This window comes from Temnothorax americanus, unplaced genomic scaffold, assembly GCF_048541705.1.
Source record: "Temnothorax americanus isolate GAGA-0224 unplaced genomic scaffold, ASM4854170v1 Scaffold77, whole genome shotgun sequence".
NCBI classification, from domain to species: domain Eukaryota; kingdom Metazoa; phylum Arthropoda; class Insecta; order Hymenoptera; family Formicidae; genus Temnothorax; species Temnothorax americanus.
This window is the reverse complement of record NW_027509800.1, coordinates 185,085-206,458: the sequence shown is the minus strand read 5'-3', so window position 1 is coordinate 206,458 and position 21,374 is coordinate 185,085. Positions and strand designations below refer to the sequence as shown.

At 36.7% G+C, this 21,374-nt stretch overlaps 5 protein-coding genes across 15 annotated transcripts; 2 read left to right on the top strand and 3 right to left on the bottom strand.

The window, feature by feature from the left end:
• Positions 1 to 67: 67 nt before the first annotated feature.
• Sel (canopy family protein seele) lies at positions 68 to 1,611 on the bottom strand. Its single transcript, XM_077423185.1, has 5 exons — positions 1,423 to 1,611; positions 1,226 to 1,313; positions 1,023 to 1,138; positions 677 to 883; positions 68 to 604 (listed from the first exon to the last, which is right to left on the bottom strand). The coding sequence occupies exons 2-5, from the start codon at positions 1,311 to 1,313 to the stop codon at positions 416 to 418; spliced, it is 600 nt and encodes a 199-aa protein (XP_077279311.1). The 5' UTR covers positions 1,423 to 1,611; the 3' UTR covers positions 68 to 415.
• A 153-nt stretch (positions 1,612 to 1,764) lies between these two features.
• LOC143906860 (polycomb protein EED) lies at positions 1,765 to 5,881 on the bottom strand. Of its 5 annotated transcripts, none has more exons than XM_077423182.1 (5): positions 5,741 to 5,881; positions 4,342 to 4,526; positions 4,005 to 4,159; positions 3,743 to 3,928; positions 1,765 to 3,654 (listed from the first exon to the last, which is right to left on the bottom strand). In XM_077423182.1, exon 5 carries the CDS (start codon positions 3,631 to 3,633, stop codon positions 2,356 to 2,358), a length of 1,278 nt encoding a protein of 425 aa, XP_077279308.1. In that variant the 5' UTR covers positions 3,634 to 3,654; positions 3,743 to 3,928; positions 4,005 to 4,159; positions 4,342 to 4,526; positions 5,741 to 5,881; the 3' UTR covers positions 1,765 to 2,355. The 5 variants fall into 5 exon arrangements, with proteins under 5 accessions (XP_077279308.1, XP_077279307.1, XP_077279309.1 ...); XM_077423181.1 differs by having other exon boundaries at positions 4,342 to 4,530; positions 5,727 to 5,867; XM_077423183.1 differs by having other exon boundaries at positions 5,727 to 5,867.
• A 97-nt stretch (positions 5,882 to 5,978) lies between these two features.
• Ikkbeta (inhibitor of nuclear factor kappa B kinase subunit beta) lies at positions 5,979 to 10,475 on the top strand. 2 transcript variants are annotated; one of them, XM_077423170.1, is made up of 14 exons: positions 5,979 to 6,117; positions 6,235 to 6,526; positions 6,621 to 6,799; positions 7,002 to 7,201; positions 7,283 to 7,441; positions 7,541 to 7,758; positions 7,847 to 7,951; positions 8,116 to 8,254; positions 8,327 to 8,515; positions 8,589 to 8,797; positions 8,886 to 9,173; positions 9,255 to 9,404; positions 9,490 to 9,723; positions 9,804 to 10,475. In XM_077423170.1, the coding sequence occupies exons 3-14, from the start codon at positions 6,700 to 6,702 to the stop codon at positions 9,865 to 9,867; spliced, it is 2,055 nt and encodes a 684-aa protein (XP_077279296.1). In that variant the 5' UTR covers positions 5,979 to 6,117; positions 6,235 to 6,526; positions 6,621 to 6,699; the 3' UTR covers positions 9,868 to 10,475. The 2 variants fall into 2 exon arrangements, with proteins under 2 accessions (XP_077279296.1, XP_077279297.1); XM_077423171.1 differs by having other exon boundaries at positions 6,042 to 6,141.
• Positions 10,476 to 10,938: 463 nt separating this feature from the next.
• Positions 10,939 to 15,576, bottom strand: Sec63 (translocation protein Sec63). 2 transcript variants are annotated; one of them, XM_077423163.1, is made up of 12 exons: positions 15,103 to 15,576; positions 14,370 to 14,472; positions 14,165 to 14,279; positions 13,980 to 14,085; positions 13,437 to 13,660; positions 13,199 to 13,360; positions 12,845 to 13,073; positions 12,617 to 12,762; positions 12,383 to 12,530; positions 11,770 to 12,259; positions 11,377 to 11,668; positions 10,939 to 11,289 (listed from the first exon to the last, which is right to left on the bottom strand). In XM_077423163.1, the coding sequence occupies exons 1-12, from the start codon at positions 15,224 to 15,226 to the stop codon at positions 11,152 to 11,154; spliced, it is 2,277 nt and encodes a 758-aa protein (XP_077279289.1). In that variant the 5' UTR covers positions 15,227 to 15,576; the 3' UTR covers positions 10,939 to 11,151. The 2 variants fall into 2 exon arrangements, with proteins under 2 accessions (XP_077279289.1, XP_077279290.1); XM_077423164.1 differs by lacking the exon at positions 15,103 to 15,576 and adding an exon at positions 14,582 to 14,600.
• Positions 15,577 to 15,749: 173 nt separating this feature from the next.
• Positions 15,750 to 21,214, top strand: Smsr (Sphingomyelin synthase related). 5 transcript variants are annotated; one of them, XM_077423177.1, is made up of 6 exons: positions 15,750 to 15,772; positions 17,772 to 18,109; positions 18,205 to 18,533; positions 18,615 to 18,758; positions 18,855 to 19,009; positions 19,090 to 21,214. In XM_077423177.1, exons 2-6 carry the CDS (start codon positions 17,777 to 17,779, stop codon positions 19,491 to 19,493), a joined length of 1,365 nt encoding a protein of 454 aa, XP_077279303.1. In that variant the 5' UTR covers positions 15,750 to 15,772; positions 17,772 to 17,776; the 3' UTR covers positions 19,494 to 21,214. The 5 variants fall into 5 exon arrangements, with proteins under 5 accessions (XP_077279303.1, XP_077279299.1, XP_077279301.1 ...); XM_077423173.1 differs by lacking the exon at positions 15,750 to 15,772 and adding an exon at positions 16,918 to 17,485 and having other exon boundaries at positions 17,777 to 18,109; XM_077423175.1 differs by lacking the exon at positions 15,750 to 15,772 and adding an exon at positions 16,927 to 17,485.
• Positions 21,215 to 21,374: the final 160 nt, after the last annotated feature.

The following is a 21,374-nucleotide window of genomic DNA, read 5'->3' as shown; positions in this document are numbered from 1 at the left end:
ATACGCTTCGCATTTATTCGCACATTATATAATGCACACACATATAGGTATATTTAGATTATTTAGAGACCATTCAGAAAATATTTACTTCATTTTTTCTCTTTTATATACATTTTTATAATACAAATATGTAATTATATTTTTATAACTGCAGTCGAAATACTCTCTGCGATAAATCTCTGTTGCCTTCATGTTGCACGTTTAAATCACAATTATACATTTTAGCATTTAATCGTGATACGTTTGAAATATTAAGAGTGTAATTAATTGCATTGTAAAATGTGGAATACTTATTAATATTCATAGAATTTTTCGCAAGATGAAAACAGCTGAATTTATAGGTACTTAATATCTACTTCTCTTTTTTTACTTACATATATAAGTAATATTTCTGTAAAAATTATTCCAAATGCATTTACAATTCATCTCTATCTATGTCAAAATCTGCATCAACATAATTATCACCATCGTCATCTTCATCGTCGACATAATTCTCGTTGCAGATACGCGAAATCTTTGTGCAAAATTCCTTTTTCTTATTTTGCATGTTATCGACGTACAATGACACTATATCTTCCTCAAATTCACTCACTATAGCGCTGCACTGAAAATCGATTCAAATTAATGAAAAAGAACGCATCTTCGGTCAACGTAAAATGTAACGTGCGGCACTCACGTAATGCTGGAGGCTCTTATTTAAATCACCATCTTGAATTATATCTACTTCGCTCATCATAGGATTCATACCACCCGACGGGGACATGAGGTTGAAGATCGTTAACTGGTTGTCGGATTTCCTCGTCGCTCTCACGTAATCCGCCAACTTGTCGCAGATATTGTCCAGTAACATAGAAATATGCGTTTCCGACTGACCTAATGGAATCTGACGATAACATTCCAAATTCTATTATGAAAATTGAATATGTGAAGCGATGGAAGTACATAAAAGCAACAAAAATATTCTTAATAAACTTAACACAAATAATCCATTTTTTTTCCTAACATTTTCTTGATTCTCTTACCTTCTTACTTATGGTATTTCCTTGAGCGTCCATCCTAAAATTACCTACGTCGATTAATTTGTTCGGATTAGCTCTGAGCACTTCTTCCTCCAATTCTCTCATAGTTGCCCTACAAACTGTAAGATACAAGAATTATTATTTGATAAATTTATTATTATTAATTGTTAAAATGGGATCGACATAAATTGGCATTGATCTTTTACCTAAACATCTCAAATGCTTTAGATCGACTTCTTTGGGCTCCACATCGGCGACCATCAGAAATAGACCAAAAAACAGCAAAGTTCTCATCTACAAGGAAATGTGAATTTCAAACGGTGTCTCTCACGAGAAATAAAGCGTATATTTACTATGCAATCTTTCACACGCGTATTAATTTGAAGAAAAAAAAATGTCTCACTTTGTGCGTCGAGTATTGACAAAATCGCGATGACTTTTAGGTATATTTTTCTACAATAATAGAAACTCTTTTCTAACTCTTAACATCACAGCACGCGACACGTGTAAATGTTCATCTTCTAATCTCGCGTAGTCGTGTAGCGGTTAGTGGGATTCGGGATTTGTACAAACGAATGACAGTTCGTAACGTGTAACTTCGGGTAATGCCGTGCTGGGTGATGCCAATGATGCCAACTGTTCAACTTGAAATGATTTTGTTGGAGAGAGATTTACTCTCTTTCCTCTATCAAAATAATAAATACAATACACACCTGCAACCCGATCTTAATAAATTAAACAGTAATAATAATACGAGCTCTGTTTATTAATTTTATTGTTTTACAAAGATATAAAAATGATACTCTGTTGCTAACAGTGTTGTCTGTTCTTGAAATTAGATTATATTTAGCGTGAAAATTGCATTAAAATTAATTGAAGGCAGTCACTTCTGGAAAGATTGCACACAAATCTTTTCAAGTTGTGAAACAGAATTAATTCCTCGACATACAAATATCGTTTATGATATATCGCAAAAGATATAAAAAAACATTTTCTATTTTCTATTAATCTCATTCATTCATAATTCTAGATATACTTTCGTATAGTTTAATCGTAACTTTTTTATAATGCAAAATTTTACAGCTACGTCGAAAACCGTCGAGAATACCAATCTATTACAAATGTTCGATTTTCGGCAATTCGTCAGGAATAGGTAATATTTTTGATTATATATGCGCGTACATATATACCGCATTTGTGTTTCAAGATTCTAAATTAATAAATTCAGTTTCGCCTAGATTTAACTGATCGCTATAAAAAAAAGCACGAATATTCAATATAGCTTAGCGCGAAAAGGCACGTTTTCTTAGTCATGGTAAAATGGATTCGAGTAGAGTTAGTGGTCGCGATTCCACCTCCAGATTGTCGCGTCATCGCAGACGCACAATAACACGGAGCCATCACGGCTTAGGCTGGTTTGTCGAATTGGCGCGGTGCAACGGGGATGCTGAAGGGACCAACAGCGCGCTTGCCCGGGCTCGTCCACGTCTAAATCCCAAACGTAAGTGCGACCGACTTGATTCCCCAGGGCGATCGTGCGCTGCCAGAAATCCATGGAGAAACGTATAAACCAAATGTCACATTCTTTAAACTCGAAACGGTGTAAAACCGTCGCGCTCGTTTCTCCACTGCGTAGCTGCGAGTCCTCGAGTCTACCCGGTTTCCAGCACACGATACAGTTTTCGCAGGATTTGCTCAAGATAAAGTCGCCGAACCACTTGACGCAGTCGACGTAATTTCGATGAACGTCGCGAGTGGTGAAGTCCGGGAAATGTTGGAGTATCGAGTCGAAGGGCCTGCCGTTGCGGGTGGGATTGCAATGATAGGACTGTTTTGTCGCTTCCTGCATGTCTGGCTTGTCCAAAGACCATAACTTAAGAGCATGATCCATTCCGCACGAGATAATCCTTTGGCCTCTTATATCGAAATCGGCGCTCAGGACTTCGTCTCGATGGCCCTCCACGCCACCAAAGATCGCGATACACACGTCCGTTTTAATGTTCCATAATCTTAAAGCGTGATCTTTCGATGCGGACAACAGGATGTTTGGATCCTTGGGATGAATCTTCAGCTCGTTTATCGCGTGCCCGTGGCCAATGTAATGCTTGATGCAAGTCATTGTCGAGGCACTAATAACTCGGATGACTCCGCGTGATCCCGCCACGGCTAACAAAGGCTTCCCAGGATCATCGTATGTCCATGCACACGTGTAAAAGTTCTCTTCTGTGTCCGGATCGGCGTAACATTGTTGCAGCCGTATATTTCCGCTCTGCGGACACTCGTAGATGCTTACGCGATTGCTACCTACAGAGGCAAATATCAACGGTTCGCCTTCCTTCAAATGATAATTGAATTGTACGCCAAATAAGGGTTGTCCATGATCTTCCTTGACGCTACAGCAGTACTTATACAATGGCTTGTCCGTAGAAGGTTTGTACTTTGCTGTTTTACTCCTGCGACGACCCTTCCGTTTGTAACGAGCGCTGCGAGTGGGCGTATCGCTACGATGAGTGCCAGCGGTGGAATTGCTTCCGATGCTGCATTCCGTTACGTCGCTGTCATTCTCACTGTCCTCCTGACTAGAAGCGTACGCCTTACCGCTCGACTTTTTCATCTCGATGCTGGTTTTAATGATCTAAATAATATTACTGACGATTGATAACGGTTCTTCAATGCGCACAGTCTAACATTTAATTTTTGAAAAAAAATGTGATGTAAATTACCTGCGAATCACCCTAGGTAACGCCTCTCTCTCTCTCTCTCTCTCTCTCTCTCTGTAACCTAGTTATACTGTGCGACAGTTCCAATAACTGGTATACCGCTGTTTAATCCCAATATTCCTTCCGTTATATTGAGGATTCTACTTCCTAAAGAGAAGCAGGCTTGCGTATTCTAAAAAAATATATATACTTTTAAATACACATAATTAAAAAATATAAATTATAATGTATGAAATTTGTAATATAACTTTCTACATAGACTTACAGAAATGTTAGCGGAGAGAAAACGAATATTATACTTGTGACAAAGTTTCTTTGATTTATGGATCAATCCCATGACATTAGATATTCCATTGCAATTTACAAGGCAGGCTGCACCAGAGACTACGTAGTATTCATCTATCGTGGCTATGTTAGTTTCTATCTTGAAAATTATTAACAATAATAAACATAGATTGCTTTCAATATATATATATATATATATATATATATATATATATATATATATAATCATTAATTAATAATAAATAAGTAACTAAAGATAAAAAACTATTTAATGTAATAAAATTATGTTAAAAATTATTTGTACAAAAGAAACTTACTTCTGACAAAGTGTGCGAAGCTCTTAAGTCAAAAGCAAAAATGATAAAATCCACAGAGATATCTATCCTCGCTTTTATAACGTCGTTAATAGATTCACACTGATGTACAGATATATGCCACTTCCTTTCTCTCGCACTTTGATGTAAGCCCTCTGATATTTTCTTGCATAATTCACCTGATCCTACTATCTGGAAAAATGTTCTATATAATAAATATATTGATTGCGAGAATTACATATATTAAATGTGTTGTGCTAATATACAAAATGTTCAATAAACTGTGACATAAACTGCAAGGAGATAATATTTTTTGTCTGGATATTTTTCACTTATTTTTGCACAGTCACTTTTATTTCCAATTATAGGATTTACTAAAAACACTGTATTAAATATATTATTATTCCCTACAAATCCCATAATTTTCATAATAAAAAAAAGATATAGTAATAAAAAGATAAAATGTTAATTTATTTGTTGATGCAATAGGAACAAACGCCACTTATACTCTCAAAATGACTCTGGCTAAATAAATTAAAATTCACTTAGTACAAGGTGATTAGGTACATTTATCAAATATATACATCACGTTATATATCTTGACACCAGAAAACTGAAGCAATGACTACGTTTACACGATCCAATTTACGCCAAAGTTATAACAACATCAATGTTATAATTTTGGCGTAAATCAAGCCGTCTAAACGTAGTCCATGCGTTTGTCTCATTATACGGACGCCACTTCCAATTGAACTAGGCTTCAATGGCCTTGGCATATATAATTGTTGAGGTCATGGTTCTCTAGTTTCATTTTTGTATACAATTTATTACATTAAAATGGTTCCATATGGCCCATAGGTTTCCTACTTTCCACGTGAAGCAAGGTCCATCCTACACCACCTGGTGCTTGCAGGGTGGAACGTGGTGGAACGAGGTCTATACGTTTCCTATATCCTACGAGGTTTCCAACTTTCCACGAGAAGCAAAATCCACTCCACATCACCCAGTGCAGGGGTGAAACAAGGTCTATCATTGATCGTACAATTACAGGTCATGCAAAAAGCTTGAAACTCATGTGGAATGATAAACCTCGTTTCGTCCTGCGAGCACCAGGCGCGGTGGGATGAATTTCGCTTCACGCGGGAAGCTTCGCGTGGAAATCCATGTAGAACCATTTTATGTCAAAAATCGCTGTTCTTTCAAGTGGAAGAAAATAAGAAAATTGACGCCTGTATAACGAAATAAGTACCGGCAAAACTGAAGCCGGACATTCGCAAACAAATCTCGCGTAGCGTGACCAAGAGCGACGGACTTTCACTCTTTTTCTCGAAAATATGCAAGATATGCAGGAGTGCGAACAGTAAAAACTTTCTTTTCTTCTTTTTTACCGTCACAGACGCACCATAAAAGCAATCAGACACTCGCTTCCCCGAACCGTGCCGCTTTTAAGGATCTCGGCCATGTTTGTTGGGTTTGTTGACTGTTATTGACGGACGACGGCGGCACGGCGGCACGGCGGCACTGGGCACTGGGCACTGGGCACTGCGCACTGCACTCATCAGCATTCAAGCCAATTTTCAAGCTACATATTCAGGTGTTTCAGCGCTGCGATGCGAGATGGAGGGACAATCTCCGCGCATGCGCGGTAAGGAAAATCCTAGCAGACGCTGTCCTAGAAGCTGTCACTGTCAGCTGTCAAGTCGCAGTCACGTAAACATCGAGGGTGTCAGATGGTGTCGTCATCAAGTGTCATGTGTCATTGAAGAAAGACGGAGAAAGGTACATATATCTACGTCTTGAAAGGTTAAAATACATCATTTCCTATCAATTAAACGAGAGATTACAGTTGCCAAGTTTATTAAATTGTCGATCAATTAATTCTTTTTGTATCACTAGGACTAGGGTGAGAAAAAAAATGGACTACACACATGTGACAAAATTTTATGTAGGTAGTCACGTGCGCATTAGTAACCATTAGTAACCAATCGGTATACGCGTTTCACTTCACCGACTTCACGACGAATGAGATTGAGCTCTGTTGGTCTAATGTTTGCTAACTTCGAAGAATGTTGAAGTGTGAAGTGATATGCAGGTTAATAGCAGGTTTTGATAACATTGTTAGAAAAACGTTACTTGTGTGTGTGTGTCGCGAAATAATCTCTCTTCGTGCTGCGCTAATGCATTTCCGGTAAGAACTTCCAATTGTTGTAACGGTGTATTTAACTTGCAACGCATGCTTTTTTCAATGAAAAATAACATAAAACTTTTATTTACTTTATCAGCATGGTGTCACGTCTACTGAGAATTATTCAGCCCTCGATCTACATACATAGCTGAAACGAAATTTATCTTACACTCGAGATGACGTCAACTGACGGTTGGAAGCTAAATCGTGTTCTGGGTACTGGGGGCTTCGGAACTGTTGAGCTCTGGATACACGTTCCAAGTGGCAAAAAGATTGGTAATATTTTGGTATAATTAATATATAAATGTAAAAAGAGAACACATCTCTCTCTCTTATTTTGAAGAATTCTCTGAGAAGAATCATGCATACAGACAAACTTATAATACTGTATAATGAATATATATATATATATATATATATATATATATATATATATAGGTATATATATATAAAATAAAATTGTTGATTATGATTTCAGCAATAAAAAAATGCAAATGGAGCTATTCACAGTTAACGCCAATACAACGAAAGAGATGGGCCAACGAAGTTGATATAATGAAACGCTTGAAGCATCCAAACATCGTAAGAACAGGATGCGTTCCATTTAAGCTTCCAAATGTCGAAGAAAATCTGCCGATTCTCTGTATGGAATATTGCAGAAAAGGAGATTTGAGAAAAGTTGTATTTTGTTTAAGTTGATCTATATATAAATTGTTCTTCTCCGGTAATGTAAAGTAACAGTATTTCCTTTTTTTGTAGATTTTTAATCAACCAGAAAATTGTTGTGGAATTAGTGAAACAGAAGCAATCAAAGTAATGAGCGAGATCTCATCAGCTGTGGAATATTTACATTTACATAACATAACTCATCGAGATTTAAAGCCGGAGAACATAATTTTACAAGATGAACAGAATGTGGTAAGATATAAATGAGAAAATGATTTATATTGAAGTAATTTATATTACTGACTTGCGTGCGTTGATTCAATTAAACTTTTATGTATACATGTATTACAGATCTCATATAAATTAATAGATCTCGGATATGCCAAAGAACTTGGGGAAGCAAGTACATCTGCTTCTTTAGTTGGCACGCTAAATTACGTTGCTCCAGAACTTCTTTGGAGAGAAAAATACAGTTGCTCCGTCGATTACTGGAGCTTAGGAATATTGTTTTACGAACTTGTAACTGGAACAAGACCATTTTTACCAACAATGCAACATACTATGGAATGGTAAAAAGTGAAGAATATAATGTGGAGTATATTTATTTAAAAAAAAATGATACAAATGTCAAGCTTTAAACTTAATGTCATTTTATAGGATGAAATACATTAAGAATAAGAGTTATGATGATATTCACGCTTATGAGTCAGAAGGGAGAGTTATTTTTGGGAAAGATATTCAAAATCCAACTCATTTATCGGAGTAAGAATCTCATTTTCTCTTTCGATAATCACGATATGTATGCAATATTAAATATTTAAGTACTTTCTTTTATAGAAAGCAAGAATAAAATTTATATATCTTTTATTTGATAATTTTTTTATACATATTTAGCAGGGTATATAATATTTTTTCTCGTTTCCCAGTTGTCTTCGAAACAAAATAGTCCAATGGTTCAGGCTAGTTTTACAATGGGATCCACGTAAAAGAGGTAAAATGCTCGACGAATTTGGTATGTCTCATTTAGCAGTATTTACAATGTTGCAACGTGCATTATCAAACAAAGTATGTATAATAATCAAGTATATTTTATTCGTGTTCTGTTTTTCTTGTTTAATTTGTATTTTTTATATATAGATACTATATGTCTTCTGTACGCCATTTTACAAAATTAATACGTATGAAATTGATAGCAGTACTACTCTCAGAGATCTTCGGTTGTTAATAGAAAGAGATACCAATATTGAAATTAAGCATCAAGTGTTAACTGACTACAAAGGTGCAATACTGACTGAAAGTACTGCATCACTTGCGTCACAAATTAATGTATGTATTATCAACTTGTAAGATACCATAAAGTAAAATGCTATTTTTAAATTTATTACAATTTTGCTTGTAGGATCATGTTTTCTTTCTCTTCAAAAATGGATGTTTGATAGAAGATATACCTACATTAAGTATTCCTACAGCAGTGGAGAAAATGATGACGCAATCAAAAAATGAGTTGAATTATGAAATACTGAAAGATTATTATCGCCATACAATATATTTTACGAAAAAAGAAAAGGATTTATTTCAATTGTACATTTTTGCGCTTAGTATAAATGTGTAAGTTTTTTATATAATATTGCTATAAAATTGTAAAATTGTACCTTCTGTTAAGTATTAGTATAGATAAGATTTTTGCATATTTCAGAGACTTATTACATCAAAAAATCGATATGTTTAATACGAACATGGAGAAGACATTGGAAAATATAAAGATTCTTATAGAACAAGTACATACGATTCGTATGAAATATATGAACCTGACGGATGAAGACACAACTGATAAAAGAAAAGTACAAATTTATTTTGACAAAGTTAGTAAATTGGTTAGTGCAGCAGATCAGATAAAGATGAAGTTTACGTCTCTGAAGGAAGATAATGATAGATTGAGAGATCGAGCTCAAACTATTGATTATATGGGGAATTTATCAGAGTTGCAAGTATAAATGTGTTACAGATGATTGTTATGTAAAATGTTTTATATTTTAATATTCTCTCTTATATTATATCTTTATAGGTATGATAAGATATGTGATATATATCTAAAATTCAAGATAGAAGGTCTACATAAAACATCAAAACCATTGGACATGTCGAAATTAGTGTTTTCATTTGTGACTGCGCGTGAAAAGCAACTTCGTAATAAAAATATCATTGATATTACAAGGTATTAAAAGTTTATTTATCGTAAATTATACATTTCATATGTATTCATATATATATATTGTACTTTTAATATGTATTTTCAACAGGCTAATAGATAAATTGCAAGATGAACTGTCAAAACTAGAAAAAATATTTATTTCTGTCACTGCCATGACGAAATTATATTGGGAAGAATATCAAAGAATCATACAATCGGACACTAATAGTTCCTTTCAGCAATCTAACAACTATCAATCTTTAAATATCTCTACCACTGAATTAGATAGTATTATTCAATCAGAGGATAATGTGATATGTGATAATTTGATCACACGTTACATGTAAGTATGATGTCTCCTTTTTTTTATGATATTGTTCAGTTTTAATACAGATTTATCTTATATTCTATTTCTCTTCTTAGGTTGGACAATTTGATGACTCAAATGAAAAAAAAATATCTTGAAGTGGTTAAATTGGACCCGTGATTAAAGATAGCGCTCACATCTGTATTAATCGGTCATATATTCAATTCTTGAAGTCTGTTTATCTTAATGTACGTGGAACATAATGCCGTACACCCCATTTAACATTGGCATGTTTATCAGTCTTAACAAACGTATAGACAGGCTTGTTCAACAGTTGCTCCAATTTTATTGCTTGATATCTATCGTTCTGACCTGTTTAGAAAAGTTTGTTAAAATATAAAGTACTTTTATAATTGTAATTTTTATAAAAAGAGACTGACCTTGCAATCATCTAACACACACGCGCAATATATATATATATATATATATACTAGATATATAAAAATTAATTTTTATAAATATTTTAGAAAAATAAGAAAAATAAAATAAATAAATATAAATATTCTTATTTAGCTTGATACACAATGTGAATACAGATGTGAATAACTTATACGTGCGAAATAATTTTATTGTTATTTGACGTTGATATATTTTTTCTTAGACAATAACTTACCCCTTTCAAGCGCAACAACCATAATACTTAGGGAAAGGTAGAGTATAAAATAGATTTTAAGTATCTGAAATACAGTTGTGATATCTATAATGTAGACAATGGATATCTATTGTATATATATATATATATATATATATATATATATATATATATATATATAATGAAATGTACTCACTTGCATTGCACGAAATATTACACTCGTCGTTCTCATTGTTACCATATGTCAGATATCTATCTAGTTGTCGATATTCATTCAGACTGTCTTTGTGATAGATCGGCGAATACTTAAAATTTATAGTGTCTATGATAAAAAGTGCAACGGTTGAATGATCTTTTGTGTGCTTTATATGTGTATGTGTGTAGCTTAAATATCTTTTACTACTTTCGCTTAACCCAGATTTTATGATACCTGTTACTTTTGCACACTGTTATAGTCGTTGTTAAACGTGAAGAACACGTTCGGTCAACGATTCTAACAAGAGATGTATTTTAATATGGATAGATACAATATTTTTTTGTACTCATATATTTTATTAGAAAACTGTATACAGATCTCAATTAAGGATTGAACAACGATGTTAAAATAAATATTATGCTCTTTATTCACTATTACTTTCTCCACACTGACAAACCTTACACACCAGACTATTTTTCTAGATTGTCCACATACATCAACGATTATGCAATTCCACGTATAAAAGTCCATTGTACATTAACTTGAGAAGTAAAAAAAGAGGAAAATGCGGACTTTTAGAACATCTATTCCGATCACATGTGAGAAATAGCTATTATTAATTGTCACTAATGTCCTCGTCGGTTGTGAATTCGGAATGTTCATCAGCTGCATCCACATCTTCCGCAGTTTCTTCATCCGAAATGTCCCATTGCGGATGTTCGGTCGGTATTTCTGGTGCCTCCTTCACGTCCAACTATAAAGAATCGTCGCATCGTTACAAATATAATATAATGAGAAATGAGATTTTTTGCTGGGTTATTTGAATTGTTAAATAACTCACTTTAATGTCTTGAGCTTGATCAAAGCCCAAGAACGAATCGCTACGTAGACACACGGTAAATGTGTAAAGGCCTGGCCAGCGTGGTGCCGTAAATCTTAATTGAATCTCCTCAAATTGTGCTAAGGATGTGACGTGTATAGGGGTTGTTAACAGCGTTTGACTTTTGCGATCACAGATATAGACCCACCAATACTCTTGCTTAACATCGGGAAAGAGTGGACAATGCACTTCGTGTGACAAATTACTCCTTCCCTCCAACACTCTCTCCCGCTTGGAGATTTTCTGTTGGAATCTGTTTAAAAGAAAATGGAATGTTAAATTCAGCTATGAGCGAAATATATAAATAATGATTTGATATATGACGTAAAAAATAAGTATAAATATTCCTCTTACTTTTCCCATTCGGTATCGTCGTCGTCGTGAGACGCGTCCTTTTTGTCGTGACTATCTTCGTCGTCACTTCGATCGCTCTCGGCTTCACTGTCACTGACATCCGACAATTTCTCCTTGGAAGACTCTTTCTCCGTCTTATCATCCTTTTTTCTCGCATTAGGAGTATTGCTGTGCTGAGTATTGTTAGCCACAGCTTGAGACTGTGCCTGTGTATTTTTAGCAGGAGCCAACTTTTTATTGGTACCCTTTTTATGCGACTTCTTTTGGCCTTTCTTTTGTTTAAGCCATGCTGGCTTTGCAGTTTTTGTCGATTGATTTTGTTCCTCTGAGGCTTCTTCAATTGCTTCACCACCTTTGTTATCGTCAATTATCGTTCGTTCATTGACAGAATCATTTCCAAAGAGATGCTTCATGTCTTTTCGCGTAAGCGATACCGTTACCGTTACAATAGCACCAGCAGTGTAGACGGTAGGATTCTCATCATCGATTACTGAAATAGATTGAAATACATTAAGTAAGTTATAAAGAATATAACACCGCATAAATTACGTTGTTCTAGTTAATACAAACGTTTTACAGAGAAGTACAAGAAAATAACTAATATATCAATTACCTTCGGATCGTACTTTAAAGTCAATGTACGGCATATTTCCAAGAACCTTCATAACATCTTCGTACTGACTGTCGGACAGATTTCTAAGTATCAGTCTTCGTTCTTCTCCTTTCAATTGTGCAAATTGTTGAAGACTTTTGATTTGACGCTAAGAAAAAGTCACATTGTTAACCGATTTTCATCGATAATGATAAAAACATTATCGCAACGGGTAGAATTCGCTGTCATTAATACCTTCTTTGCGTGGAAGTATTTTAAATTGTCCTCCGTTATGTGTGGTAATTGAAGGAGAGGGTTTTTAAACTCCCAGAATCCTTGGACGATCATTGGACACAGTTTCATACAGTTCTCTATAGTCGTTATGGTTGGTACTCGCGGTACTATAAAAAAAAGCCCATTAATTGTTTATTTCATGTATATATATGTATCATGAAGCAATATTGGGAAAAAAAAAATGCTTACCTCTTCTGGCATAAGCTAAAAGGATAACTTGATGGACACAAGCAACCATTTCTTGAATCAAATATGGACATTTCTTTACGATATACTGTCTGTCTTTATCCAATGTCTCAGGATTTAATGGTATGCGAGATAAATGCGCATGCAGTAGTGCTCTAGCTTTAATTGAATACAAGTGGCATAACGGTACTTCTTTGTTTTTTTCTCCTAAGTTAGGTAGTTGTTTGATAAGCTGAATATGTAAAAAAAAAAATATATATATATATATATATATATATATATATATATATATATATATATAGTAAAATCATTATTCATATCTCTAAGAAAGATCAAGAAATATAATTAAATGTATACCGAAGGAACTTCTTCGCTGTCAGAATGTCTCTCGACTATTTCGGCGTTACGTTTCTTGAAGAATTCAAAGGATGCAGCGAGTATCATGATGACTCTCTTCAATGACATAGTCGGCGTTTTCACAAAGAAAAAGTAATACATTTCGGTCGTTGTGAGGAGAACCTGAAGATAAATTTAAATATATATAACCACTGAAAATTTGTCACAAATAAAAACGTGGCATAAAAATGCCAATTACTTGATCACCAGTGTAGCGAATACTCTTGTACCACCACATTCCTACAACCGTCGGTAAAGCAACCATGAACACTAATGCGTACAGTCCTAAGACCCATACTGAATTCTCTTTTTCAACGATCCAGGAAGGCAAAGCTATACCAAAACTCATTGCCCCTGGACCATCCGGATTTCCATATTTTTCCCAGTTTTTTCGCGCTTCGTCGTCCGTTAAAGCTTGGTAAGCTATTTTTGTTAATAGAAAAAGAAAAAAAACAACCGTTAGTTTACATCAAGATTTAAAATATTAGTAGTAGCGATTTGATCTTGGAATAATTTTGAAAAATTAATATCAAATATCTAATTTTTAACCGTTATAGAATTAATTTCCAGTTTGGATACTCTTAACGATTTTTATCGACCTTTCCTATGCCGTATTATTATCACGTGCGATAAAAATGTGTTAAAAATTTATTAAATATATTTAATAGCACGCGCAACATATATACTCAATATTTACACCGTACGTAAGATCTGTGCGGACACTATGTTCGTTATTCCTTACCTTTAGTTAATTTCATAAAAGCTTTCTCATTTCCAGTTTCTTTATCGGGATGAAGAATTAAGGAAAGCTTGCGATAAGCTTTCTTAATCTCACCTTGGGAAGAACCCTACAATTGGAACTTGGGTATTAATTTTTGTCACGCAACAAAACTCACGGTACGTATAAAAATTATATTTCATACTCACAGGCGGTATACTTAATATTTCATACGGATCAAAGTTGGCCATTTCGTAATCAAATTGGGACACCTTATAGGCTAAAAGAATCAAGATAGCCCATCCCAGAATGATTAGAAATTTCCTGTAATAACATTATATATCAATTACACATAAATATAATATAAAAGGGCAACAAATTTTATTTTTCAATAATTTTTGCATGAAAACTTACGTAAATAAAGCCTTGGTTTCCTTCCAAGGTTTGTTCGCTTGAAGAATAACCTTTTTCTTTTTGCACCCGTCACATTGGCATTCTTTGGCTAACTGATCAGGATCTGAATAAAATTTAAATCGATATTATTCCTGTGATCTACACATCTTTAAATTAAACCACAAAGTTTGAAAAACTGGTTAAAAATAAAAATATTTTGTCGCGACACTTACACGGTCAAATGTTATTGCGTGAAACGCTAAAACTCGAACAACAGTGTTAATCAAAAGGTACGTACGCATAATTTTGGTCTATTCGTAATTCTGGTCGTTCAAATAATATGTTACAAGACTTTCATACGAATTTTGACACGAAACACAGGACATATACTTAAACTTTTGTGGTCCGAAGAAGTCAGGATCGCGTAACATATCATATCTACACACGACTTGAACGTACTTAATTTTCTAAATACACATAGATTATAAGATTGAACGATTAAATAAGTAGATAATTTATTCGGGCATTTTTATCCTCGCAGATTGGGCGAGTTTGGCGCTGGGTTTCCGTGAAAGAATAGGAATGGGTAAAGGACCAAAGTGGAGCAGAACGTAAATCGAGAGTAGAGGAAACGGTACTCGTCCGTCGCGTATATACGTTGTCGCGGGTAACGTGCAAATCGCTTGGTCTGAAAAATGGAGTTTGCCGTGATCTTTCTCCCTCCCTCTCTGTCCGTCTCACTCGAATCTCTAACCTTGCTTCGGGCAACGTGGCCAGAGGTAGTAAGTCCCGGGTACCAGCAGTAGCGCCAAGAACGAGAGCAGGAAGTAAAAGAATGTCCCTCCGCTCTCGTCATACTGGAACTTCTGTCCACTCATCGCTCATTAAGTACCGCGGCGTTGTTTTAAGTAGACCGTATAAGTACGTTCATTCGTAACATTATCCGGGCTCGCGCGGGCTGCGGATTCACGGACACGGACGGTGCCGTACGACATGCAAATCGACAACGGTTAGCGCCAGCGGGACTGCCCTGTCAAGACTGCCAACTCAGCACACTCGCCGCTCGGCGCTCGGCGAGCTGCGGCGAGCACCGCGCGCGCCGGGCCCGCTCCGCTAGTCCGCTTCGCTCCGCTTCTTCGCGCACTATCGACTCCGACGCGCGCCAACGTACGTACGTACGTACGTACGACTGTACGACCTGTACGTACGCGCGACGACTGGACTGACGAGTCGGCGAGGCGAGTGGCGACGACTCGCGACGACTCGCGACGATTGCCGACGACGACGACGACGATTATCAAGAGTCAAGTTACGCGCGCAAACATATCGTCACGCGCGTCGAGAAAAAAAAGGAGACCACAGTGACCTACGAATGGCCGATAAGAAACGAATGAGACTCGAGATTCATTCAATTTTCTCGTTTTGTAATTACACTTGTGTATTCCCCTTTCGTATTTCGTCTTAGCAGAGAGCGCGGTACTGAAGTTTAAACGGAACGGAGTATCCGTCGAACTTTCCTATACGTTTTTCCCGCAATTTGAAATGGGCAAGACACGAGAAAGAGGAGAAATCGAATGAAACTTTTCAGAAACTCGAATAAGTCTGCGAGTCCACGCGTGTACTCGTGAATACTCTGACGTAACCGTTTTTCGTTCTTTGAGCGTTGAAAATAAAACAGATAACGTATACGTATCTTTTTGGACTTTGCGGCGAGAAAAGCGGTAAGAGGAATAAAGTGCAACGCGAGAGACCGCAGGTCGAAACAATTCCGGCCCCGCCTCGTCGCACGCCATATGAAATTCGGCCCAATTTGGAGCGAGAAACGGGGGCAGCGGGAGGAGCAGAACGGCAGAATTGCGTCCTTAATCGAGCAATAAATTCCCATCCGGTTGTTTCACGAAGACTTGCCCGTCCGCGAGTAACAGCACTCCTCTCTGAAGGCGATCAAACTCCGCGTATAACCCGTTAATGGATAATTTATAATTTATCAAATAATATATAGAGAGACAAAAAGAGAGATTATATATTAGAGAATTACATAATTCAACGTATTCGAAATGTTTGCTTTTAGCAATTCCGTCAGTTGAATCGATCACTGATTAAATTAATCGGAGTTTGATCGATGGCCGAGTCGATGGCACTCCGAGCCTATTATCTTTTATATATATATATATATATACTATATATAAGTATCTCTCGATCTGTGCAACTTCGTAAGTTGTAAAAAATGAGACCTCGATTTTCAAGCTCAAATTACAAGGTTTTTGTGACTAACAGTCGAATACATTCATAGTCGAAAGAAAAAAACAAGTTAGAGACGTGTCAATTGTAACGGAGCAATTAATTGTTTTTTTTTTTGGTGCGTTTGTCGGATCTTCAAGAATTGATCCTCGAAAATGTCCCCTTTCTTTTCTCTCTCTCTTCACTCAAAGTTCAAATATTTTGTTAAGTTAACGTTACATTCATAATATAGCGTAAACAATTTACAAATAAACCGCCGGAAGCAAAAAGTTACAAACAACATTGTTCGCGTTCCTTAGGAATCAACACACAGAGTGGAGGAATAATGCTTTTGTTATCGCGAAAAACGAATCGTCGTACGCTTCGTTGAAATCGTGTCATTCGAGAGCCTCGTCATCGTCGATCTTACGTGGCGGCAATAACGAGCAGCTCGTCCCCCTTTATCGAGCGTTCGCGAAATCGCGGCAATCGCGCTCCGATATTCTTTCTTTCGCGCGGCTATTTAACCACGACGCGACGGTGTCAGGTGTCAGCTGTGCGCTCGCCGCTCAGTTCGCTGTCGCCAGCTGTCGCGTCGCGCGCCGAGCGGTCGAGCCGAGCAGCCGAGCCACCAGCGTGTCGCGGTGCGATCAGCGGACGTCAATCTCCACCTCCACCGATCTCCACGATCGACCGTCATCGCCATCGACTCCGTTGACGGTCGAGGCCGTTGCCGTTGAGGGGTTGAGGGTTGAGCGCGAGTTGACGCCGTGGACGGATCCTACTGCCGACGCATGATTCTCTCGGACGAGAATAGTCGCGGCGCGGTGACACGCACGTCGGACGCGCGAAAATGTCCCGATAAGATATCGACGACGATCCCACGGTGCGCCGCGACGGCCGCGGTTCTTCCTCAGGTGAGCGTTAAGTCCGCACCCTTGCTCTCGCGGACTTCACCTTCGCCACCTTTGGCCTGCTTGCCTCGGCTTGCTTCGCGACACGGCGCGGCGCCGGCGGGGCGGTTCCGGTTCCGGTTCTTTTCTCGGATCGGATCGTTCCCTCGAGGAATCACGCGTGAAATGTCAATGCGACTCGCGATTGGAGAAAAGCGATCGCCGTTCGCCGGGTCACCCACTTGCGGGGTAATTCCGTAATTCCTTTCTCGTTTCTAACGGTACGCGCGTTGACTCGTCTGTTATGCAGGATAGATGCCGATCGACGACGCGACCGTCGCAACCATGTCCCTGAGAAACGTCATCGAGTGGACGTCCTCCGACGTGAAAGCGTGGCTTGTGGAAAACGGTCACGAGGAGTACGCGGACCTATTTTATTTTCACGAGATCGACGGAAAGGTACTTCTGACGCTGAAGGAGGAAGACCTGAAATCCAGCGTTTTAAACATAAAGAAGATTGGCGCGATAAAGAAATTGTATCTAGCCGTAAAGCAACTGCAGAGGGACAATGTCGCCGTTCTGTTCGACCTGGGATACATGGATCTGTTTCCTTCGGCGAATTTTTATACTCATCAGAATAAGCACGAGGTAAAACCGTGCCCCTCTAGCATTCCTAAGGAAACGTTTGAGTCGGCGACAAAGGTAACGCGTCGCTGCATTTAACTCGTGTAATTTTACTTTAGATGCCCAGCACCGGTACAAATAATGAAACGTCTATCGAGAACGAATTTTATTCAGCTTCGGTGTCGGAGGACGGACACGCCTCTTACTTGCCACCCGAAATCTGGAAAACGGTCATCAGTTTGGGATATTTATTTATCGTCACGTGGATTACTGCCTTTGTGATGGTCATCGTTCACGACAGAGTGCCCGATATGAAGAAGTATCCTCCATTGCCGGACATATTTTTAGACAATGTACCTCATATTCCTTGGGCGTTCGATATGTGCGAAGTTACCGGTACCCTGCTTTTCGCGATATGGCTCGTTGTGCTTATATTTCACAAGTATAGGTAAGAAACGAGGCCCTCTTAAATTAATGTGGCAAAAGACGTGATTCGTCAGAGCGAATAATTCTATTAAATATGGAACAGATTTATTTTGTTACGGAGATTTTTTGCACTGTCGGGTACAGTCTTCCTGCTGAGATGCGTGACGATGCTCATTACTTCGTTGTCAGTGCCGGGTGCGCATCTGCAATGCCAACCACGGAAAGTCCCGGATGAAGATTGGTCAAAGTGAGAGAGATACGTGTATATTGAGTTATAAAATATGTCGCCGTTCTTTTTCTAAACGCGCACACACAAGTAATATATATTTGTATCTTATTTTAGTGCCGCGTATGTCGAACTGTACAATAAAATAGCAATGGCTTATGTTATTTGGCGAGGTGCCGGCATGTCTATTCAAGGTGTCAGAACCTGCGGGGATTACATGTTTAGCGGGCATACAGTGGCGTTAACTATGCTTAACTTTTTCATTACGGAATGTAAGTAACAATGTATATTAGTGTGATATTAAAGCGGCCGATTTTTAGATATTTATAGAATGCTCTTTTCCTCGTTGCAGACACCCCGAGAGATTTGTATTTTCTGCATACTTTTACATGGATGCTTAATATGTTCGGTATATTTTTTATCTTGGCGGCGCACGAGCATTATTCCATCGACGTTTTCGTCGCATTTTATATAACTTCGCGATTATTTCTTTACTATCACACGCTGGCGAACAATCAAGCACTGATGCAGCGCGATTCGATCAGAACTAGAATCTGGTTTCCATTATTTAGCTTTTTTGAGGCGTCCGTCGATGGTATTGTTCCTAATGAATACGAATCGCCGTCCTTGATAGTTTGCAATTTAGCGGGCACGGGAAAGAACATCTGGCATTGCGTACGTTCTCGGATTTCTTTCCGAAAAACGCAGCGCAACATAAACGGCGGTTTAAGCGGCACAAAAAAAAAGGAATACTAACATCAAACCGGTACATAGTTTATCTTTTCTAATTGCTATATTGCTACTTTGTACTTTTAAGATAAATATGCGATGTGTAAGGGATACTTGATTGATTTTTTAATCCCAATTACATGCAACACAAAAATATATATATATATATACCTACGCAAAAAGGAAAAAAGAGATGAGAGAATGATATTTCTTTGTAACGGATTCTTATGTCTGGAAATATATAAGATACGTAAGATACATAAGTTTCCAAGAAATAAAAGTGATCCTATATTGCATATTTGTCTTTTCGGAATGTTGACCGTTTGTTTGACAAATCTGTTTATATGTTGAAATAATATTGAAAAAGATGTAATATTAATTCTAAATATATTTATTTTTGCGATAGGATTATTACGATACCGAAAGAGATTGATATAATTTATGATACGATTGATCAATATTACATGCCGGTTAACTTTGCTGTCTCACAGAGAAATTATGTAATTTATTCATTAAGAAATCTCCAAAGACAAAGCTTACCGTATAAAGTACTTTACTAATTTAACATGCATTTTCCAAGCATGTGTTGCGTCGTCTAAGACTTTCTTATTTTTTTAAATAATTTATGTGTATATATTATATGTATTTTAATACATATATGTAATATATATATCCACGTAACTTGCTCATACGTACTTTCGTTTTCTTTTTGTGATACAAGAAGAAAGCTATATTGCGATGGCCTGCAGGGATGTTAAATTTTATCAGGAATGTCGAATGATTTTCAGTAGCTAGCAAGTTTAATAATAATGGTATTTTAGAATTTCTAGGTTTAAATAGATCTTCGAAGATATATTTTTATTTGCTAACAATGGAACGCAACATTTAAGAGTAAATGTATGTTATACGCTATATCGTGCATTCCTGATATTTGATAAAATTAATAATTTAAGACTGCTTAAGACTTCTGTTAGCTCATTGCAACCATATTGAAATCGTGTGATTTTTTTGTCTTGCACTGTACGTACAAACAAATGGAATTTTTCGCCACACATATATTTGACATATTGATAAACTATATTGACTCTGTCTTTTCAGTTTAGATAGTATTAGATATATATTAGATAATCAGGTGTAAATCTTGGTCAATTATCTTAAGATCTATTATTGCTAGAAACGTAAGATATATATACTGATATATATGTTTTTGTTAATATAGGTTAATAAAAAGAGGGGTGTTTCATGGGGGAAAAAAAAGGAGAATTTATATGATTTTAATATGGTTACAGTGAGAAAACGAGCGATACATTGACAGATGTTGTATTATTAAACAGAGGCTGGAAATATTGCTGTTATCGTAACTTCTAATGTAAATTCGTGCGTAAAATACCTGTATGATATGATCGTACGAATAGCTTCTATACGTCACATAGAAGCTATTACCAAGAGTATGATATAGCTTTTTAATATTTCATCCATATCTATTTTTTACTCTTATGTGATAAATAACTTAATCTTGTTGACGTTAACGAGTACTGATTATTGGTAACTTGTTGATGGTGCCTGATTGTTGGTGTTTATTACTTTATATACTTCCAAAACCAAAACTATGCAATGTATGTAAACTTTCTCTCTCTCTCATGCTAATATCGACCAATATACCGACTAGTTTGAAAGATAGTCGGATTGATTTGCGGACGATTGAGAAAAATAGCACGAATAAAAGACGTCAATATTTCAGTAAGATATACTTTTATTGTATTGTTTATTGCTCATTAATGTACTTACATTTGGCGTCATAAATTCTTTTACTTTTCTAAACAAAATTAGATATATAAAAACGCACGATATCAGAATATTCGTGCCTTTTCCTGATAACCTGTAATAAAAAAAAAAAAGAATAATCAT

Coding starts and splice junctions, on each gene's coding strand:
- Sel (XM_077423185.1), bottom strand. CDS start 1,313: ATGAGAACTTTGCTGTTTTTTGGTCTATTTCTGATGGTCGCCGATGTG. Junction 1,139..1,225: donor AAAGCATTTGAGATGTTTAG/GTAAAAGATCAA, acceptor TGTATCTTACAG/TTTGTAGGGCAACTATGAGA. Junction 884..1,022: donor GAAATACCATAAGTAAGAAG/GTAAGAGAATCA, acceptor TGTTATCGTCAG/ATTCCATTAGGTCAGTCGGA.
- LOC143906860 (XM_077423182.1), bottom strand. CDS start 3,633: ATGAAAAAGTCGAGCGGTAAGGCGTACGCTTCTAGTCAGGAGGACAGT.
- Ikkbeta (XM_077423170.1), top strand. CDS start 6,700: ATGACGTCAACTGACGGTTGGAAGCTAAATCGTGTTCTGGGTACTGGG. Junction 7,442..7,540: donor TACAAGATGAACAGAATGTG/GTAAGATATAAA, acceptor CATGTATTACAG/ATCTCATATAAATTAATAGA. Junction 8,798..8,885: donor TTTGCGCTTAGTATAAATGT/GTAAGTTTTTTA, acceptor TGCATATTTCAG/AGACTTATTACATCAAAAAA.
- Sec63 (XM_077423163.1), bottom strand. CDS start 15,226: ATGAGTGGACAGAAGTTCCAGTATGACGAGAGCGGAGGGACATTCTTT. Junction 13,361..13,436: donor TTCGCTACACTGGTGATCAA/GTAATTGGCATT, acceptor ATTTATCTTCAG/GTTCTCCTCACAACGACCGA. Junction 12,531..12,616: donor AATACTTCCACGCAAAGAAG/GTATTAATGACA, acceptor ACTTTTTCTTAG/CGTCAAATCAAAAGTCTTCA.
- Smsr (XM_077423173.1), top strand. CDS start 17,363: ATGATTCTCTCGGACGAGAATAGTCGCGGCGCGGTGACACGCACGTCG. Junction 18,110..18,204: donor CTCATCAGAATAAGCACGAG/GTAAAACCGTGC, acceptor ATTTTACTTTAG/ATGCCCAGCACCGGTACAAA. Junction 18,534..18,614: donor CTTATATTTCACAAGTATAG/GTAAGAAACGAG, acceptor AATATGGAACAG/ATTTATTTTGTTACGGAGAT.